We start from the raw sequence: 6,145 nt of genomic DNA on the forward strand, positions 1-6,145 counted from the left end.
ACTAGCAAACCCAAACAGCTCAGTGCTAAGGATTCCTTAGTCCTCCTTACCCATCAGCTGAGGGGAAAGCCAGCCTCTCTTTGTTTTTCATTTTTTTTGTTTCTTGTTTTCTTGCAGAGCCAGGATCTGCTTGAATTAGCATCAGTCACCCAACCAGGTGATATGGTCCAGGACTCTCATCATGTTACTTAGTCTAATAGAATGCCAAACTGGAAAAACTATAAACTTTGCAGAGACATTTTCTCTTCCTTTTGTGATGTGGGGTCATCTAAGAGTGTTTCAAGTTCCATGAGGTGAGATGCTCTCCCCATTACTTTTCCTTTCCTCTCAAAGTTAGCTGCACATGGATATTACCTTTAAAACTGAGTTCTGCCCCTAAGAACTTCTGAGAGAACTCTGCTGGGAGCCTTGTTTTTCTTTTTAATTGATTTTAAATGTATTATAATTTATTCACATTACATCCTGATTGTTATGCCATGGCTCTTATCTTCCTGTACCTACATCACTACCCCTTCCACTCCCTTCCCCTCCCCCTGACATCTGGCAGGGGTAATGGGGACGCCTCTTCCACCACCTTCTGGCCACAGTCTATCTATCAGAGTCTCATCAGGACAGCCTGCATCCATTTCCTCTGTGTGTTCACAAGGCTGCCCTGCCAAGGGGCAGTGATCAAATCGTGGGCACCAGAGTGCATGTTAGAGGGTCCAAGGCATTTCCCTCTCCCGCCTCCTCACATGGGCAATGAGCTGTACATGGGCTACATCTGAACAGGGGGTCTAGGTTTACTGCTTGCATTGTCCTTGGTTGGTGCATTACTTTATGCAGGCCCCCCCCCTGTGTCCAGATCAACCAGCCTCGATGGTCTCCTTGTGGGGCTCCTGAACCCTCTGGGTCCTTCCACCCCACCCCACCCCACACACTGCCATATAACTCCCAGCGCTCTGCCCAGAGTTAGGCTTTGTGTCTCAGTAACTGTCCCAATCCCGTGCAGGGTGGATTGTCTCAGAGGACATCTGTGTTGGGCTACTATATTCACTTATAAGTGAGTATATACCATGCCCATCTTTCTAGACCTGGGTTCCCCACTCAGTATGATCTTTTCTAGTTCCATCCATTTGCCTGCAAATTTCAAGATTTTTTTGTTTTTAATAGCTGAATTCCACTCTATAAATGTACCACAGTTTCTTTATGCATTCTTCTGTTGAGGGGCATCTAAGCTGTTTCCAGATTCTGGCTAGTACAAAAAAAAAAAAAAGCTGCTATGAACATAGTTGAGCAAATGTCCTTGTTGTGTAGTAGAGCATCTTTCAGGATATATGCCCAGGAGTGGTGTAACTGGGTCTTGAGGTAGCACTATTCCCACTTTTCCAATACCCCTCCATCAAGAGATTATAAATCGGATGTGCTCCTTACAACGCAGTTTGGACTATCACCCATCCTTCCTGTCTACCTCAATTTCTGGAGGCGTGGTACCCTCTCCCTCTTCCCTCCTCCTCCCCTCTCTTCATGCAAATAGCTTCATCAAAGCTTGACTGTGACTTATGGGGGCAGGGTTAGCTCAGGAGTGGAATCCAGGCTTAGCACTTACTAGGTCCTAAGTTTGATCCTCAGCAACAACAGGAAGATCCGATTACACATAAAGCTTTATTTTACAATGTTTGCAAGCATGTGCCTTTTTATACATGTTAGAGGCAAGGACAATAACGTTTAGCAGTGTTTATATTTATTAAAAGAAATCAATGGCATTGAAGGTCAAGCTGCCTTCTGATTGCATGGACTAAATAATAAAGTATTACATATTTCAGCTTCACAGAGAACCATGCTACTGACAAAGTCTATGATGAAACGTGTAATATATAAGAAGACTGGAATATTTATTTTACATATCTACAACATGTATTTTCATATTTCTAGATCAACCACAAATCATCTTGGGAAATACTTAGATACATGAAAAAGCTTCAAAACATAAAAAAAAATTAACATTTTGAAAAAAATCACATGTGAAAGCTCATTAAATAACAACATTGACAAATAAATAATCGGCTTTACTTATTAGCTGCTGCCGTGCATTGCTGGCATTCCATTCCACGCGAGGTCAACATGTGGGGGTATAATTTCACACTGGGACTGTAAAATGCCACAGGGCTTATTTTTGAAGTGAAATGTCACAAGGTTTGCCTCTCTTTCAAAGGAAGCTAACCCTCTGGCTGTCAAACTACTCCCACCAAAACTACTGGCAAAGCCCCTTTCTGAAGTGTTCTGTGAAGATATATTTTCCGACGAACTTTTCTGGTTTGAAGGGATTTCGTTTGGGAAGGGGAAGGGCGAGCTAGGGAATGGAGCGTGTTGGACTGTAAGAGGAGAGATACAGCATCAGGTGCTGTGTAAGAAATGACATGACGGGGAATAGAAACTACAGGATGCCTGGCTTTCACTGCAAACTGTACTCATTACATCTTGAGAAACTTGCAAAGGAAAAGCTAGTCTCAGAAAAGGTCCCAAAGAAGGACAGCCTGCTGGGCCTGATCAAAGCAGAGAGCATATACTTTCAAGTGAGAAAAGAGCAATGGCAAGCTCGAGTCGTCCAAGCAATCAAATCTGGGTAGCAGATGCTTTCTTCTCAGTCCCGCTCTAGCTCAGACTGTGCTTGCTGGCTTTGCTGGCTCTCTTCCGCTCTCTGTGGTGCTGGGCGGGCTTGGCTGGCGACACGCTTTCGAAGTTGTGGCTGGACTCATTGTGCTGCCGGGTGTACCTCTTGCACTTGCAGGCCGTGACCACAGTGACTTTGTAGGTGCGTGTGCTGCCGTCCTGACACTGCAGCTGGATTCTCTGGGTGCGCGTCTTGTCATTGACACACCGCCACTCCTGGGAGCTCCTCCGGCTCCAGTACTTTGTTCCGTAGCCTCCTCCAATCCAGTTGGGAAGCACCGGCAGAGGCAAGCACTCGCCCGCGCACACCAGCTCCTTCAGAGGGTTGATGCTAGTGCACTGGCCGTCTGAAATATATTTAGTGGACCGCAGTTCCCGGCAACCCACTTGAACTCGACCTGCAGGAAACAGGAAAGAACTGCATCAGAGACAGAAAGCAACTGAAGGTGTTGGGGTTTTATCGTTGTTTTAAGTAATTTGCAGTGGCTATATATATATTCCAAATTGCAGCAAACTGCCAAAGAAGTCTCTATGTACTTAATTTTCACAAGGCAAGTCTGTGGGAGGGTTGGAAAACACTTTCATTATAATGACCAGGCTACATAATGGCTGTAACTTTGGGGAGGGAGAGGGAGATGGACAGAGAGACTTATATTTCATTAACTCATTGGTTATTAAAGTATTTAAACGTCACATTCTTTTAGACTTATTCCCAATAAGGGTTCCACCCCTGCAAATATTCACTCTTCAAAGAGTACACTTTAATGTACTCATTCTCGTGGGTTGCATTGGTTAATGTCTGCAAGTGCTTTTAATTAAGTTTTTCAAAAATCTCTTGAGAAAATGTGGAAAGTATTTAAATATTGTGTACAGTGCATATGCATGCTGTAATATTTTATTTCAATTATATAATTCAGCTGTATGGTAACACATGCATATGCATATAACCGTTGACATTTTGCATATCAAACTTAATAACTACATTCTAAACATAAACTCACCAACTATGTTTTAAAAATACAAACAGTAAAATGTTTGAAATGCAAAATGCCACCAGAACTCAATATTTAAAGAATAGTAAAGCCCCTAAATTAAGAACGTATGGTTGCCATAACAACTTGGCCACATTTCCATGAATTTTATGGCAGAAAAATACCGAACATGTCTGATTTACAACTGCACAAGGAACCACGGTGTTCATTTCCTGAATATCAGGCATGGAAAACTTTTTGTCTTAGTTATTTGGATTTGATAACTATGTTCTCTAATTGGCTGTTTCTGATCACGTGTCTTGTGTAATTAAAACAAAAACTAATCTTAAAATATTTGAAGTTTTCTTTCTCACTACTTTAATATGTAAATGCTTTGTTATCTAAATAAGAATTACTTATAGCAAACCTGAAAAGAAATCAAGGCTTGTTAATCAGAGAAGGGGAGAAAAACCTTAACAACATAGGCAGATAAAGTGTCTCAACCAAAACTAGTAAAAGCTGTTGAAATTGTCCTTCTGACTCCTGAAAACCATCTCAAAGTGGACAGTGAGTGAGAATTCTCCCTCCATTTCTGCACCCCAGAATGTCTAGTTTAAGAGTCATAGCCTAAGGCAAGTGTGTGGCTATGAAGCACACTCGTGCTGATGTCTGGGGATTGAGATGAAAGGGTTAACGGTTTAGCCAGACAGCTTGCTAGGCTTGCCTGCTTCTGACTCCAGCTCACCTTCCTGCAGCTGCCTTAGGAATGCACCTGGAAGCAGCCAGCAAGGATTTTGACTCTCTTGGCTTTTGTTCCTGTATGTCTAAGATTGGGCATTTTTTGTGGTGACGTTTCTCTCTCTGACAGTGAATACCCACCACACTGCTCAGTAACCCAATACTGATAGACACGTCCTGTGCCCTGAAACCAACCATCCACCTGCAAGTAAAACACTTGGATTGTTTAGAGAGACATTACCAGTCATATTCGCTTTGACTTCTCAAAGGTCAAAACTCTTTTTGAATGGAGTTTAAGAAGGAAGGGCAACGATTTGGGTATGAGTTCCTGCACACTGTTTCTGTATCTTTCTTCAAGCTGATTCCTAACATGAACTCATTTAAAGGAAGAGAATAAAGCAAAAGTTAGGGGAAGAAATCTGAGTCCCTCCAACTAGTAATCACTCACGTGGCATGTATGTCAACTAAGCAAGCTGAAAAGGTAAAGAACCGCTCCCCATGCTAATCATTAGCATACTGTTATTTAAAATCCCCTGTTACAAATATGCACTCAGCCTTTCACAGAAACACACAATTGCCTCAATTTGACCTGTTGTTTAAAAGATGATTTTAGAAAAGAATGATCCTCAAACATCTTGTAGTATAGAGCTCTTTCAAAGTGAATTTCATCAAACCTTTATACCTCTCCAAAGTGGACATATTTTAGACATCTGTAAGAGCAATTTCATGTTTCCATCGTTTGTGACTCCCTCTATGTGGTTCTAGCTAGTTACCATATGGCACGTCACCAAATTTGTGCACATTCTGAAATTAACAAAGTGCAAGACCACATGAGCGTAAACTGTGCAGAATAACACTTTAAAGAATTCTCCTTTTTTGCAGAGTTTTTAAAAAGCAACAGCTCAATACATGAATACATTTCCCTGTGGGTACTGGATAAACCATGTCTGCACTTGCATTATCAAGCCACCGTTTTAATTATATTAACTCTAAAATCACTACCCAGGAAAGAACATCAGCCCACGCATGCAGCAGATCGCTCCCGGATTATTTTGCAAGACATATATGGTTCACATTAGCTTACAGTAAAAACCGTTCTACAGGAACAGGAGCTGATGCTTCCCAAAAGGAAAAAAAAAATCTGTACAAGTAAAAAACACACTTACTGTTGCGATCCAGTCCAGTGCTACTGAAATGCCTGCCTCCGTTCCTGGCTTGATTCAAGGTGCTGTTGCTGCTGGGGTGTGCTGGGACAGGTTTAACCACATGTGAGTAAAGGATTTCTGTGGCATCGTTTTTAAAAGCCAGACAATTTTTCATTAGGATGCATACAAGGGGACCGAGATAGAGATGAATGGCAGGAGGAAGCATGGTGAGGGGAGGATTTGCTTGGCTGAGGAGCTGCTTAATTCTTTCTTTTCCCCTGCTTCTGCACTGTTGACTGTGGAATCCCTCCCCAAGGTTCCCTTTATATAGCCACAGAGGCTTGGCGTTCATTCAGGTGTAAAGTTGTGTGGAGCTTCAGAGTGAAAACCCAGGGAAGGGGAGGGATCCCTGCTTGACCCTGCAAAAGAATTTTACCAATGGAGAAGTCGGCTGCAGAAGGGGGAGGAGCTTGCTGCACAAATTGCCTGAGATTTCAGAGTTGGGTTTGACTGGTCTGCGAGCCCAGCCGAAGCAGGCTAGGCGCAGCAGCTCTGTCACCACTGCCACACTCCTCAGTCACATCCTCTCCGGAGCCTAAGTCACTTTCAAGTCTAATGGAAGGGAAAGTACAAGGTTGT

General features: G+C 42.8%; 1 protein-coding gene across 1 annotated transcript; it reads right to left on the reverse strand.

Moving 5' to 3' along the window:
- Nucleotides 1-1,625: 1,625 nt before the first annotated feature.
- Nucleotides 1,626-5,847, reverse strand: SOSTDC1 (sclerostin domain containing 1). The gene is made up of 2 exons (XM_084792575.1): nt 5,528-5,847; nt 1,626-3,050 (listed from the first exon to the last, which is right to left on the reverse strand). Exons 1-2 carry the CDS (start codon nt 5,730-5,732, stop codon nt 2,635-2,637), a joined length of 621 nt encoding a protein of 206 aa, XP_084648701.1. The 5' UTR covers nt 5,733-5,847; the 3' UTR covers nt 1,626-2,634.
- Between the last annotated feature and the right edge of the window lie 298 nt (nt 5,848-6,145).

This window comes from Acomys minous (assembly GCF_964271855.1).
Source record: "Acomys minous genome assembly, chromosome: 8".
Taxonomy (NCBI): Eukaryota; Metazoa; Chordata; class Mammalia; order Rodentia; family Muridae; genus Acomys; species Acomys minous.

What these genes read in the sequence shown, in the direction of transcription:
- SOSTDC1 (XM_084792575.1), bottom strand. Translation starts at nt 5,732, where the DNA reads ATGCTTCCTCCTGCCATTCATCTCTATCTCGGTCCCCTTGTATGCATC. An exon ending in CACTGGACTGGATCGCAACA is followed by an intron (nt 3,051 to 5,527) that starts GTAAGTGTGTTT and finishes TGTTTCCTGCAG; the next exon opens with GTCGAGTTCAAGTGGGTTGC.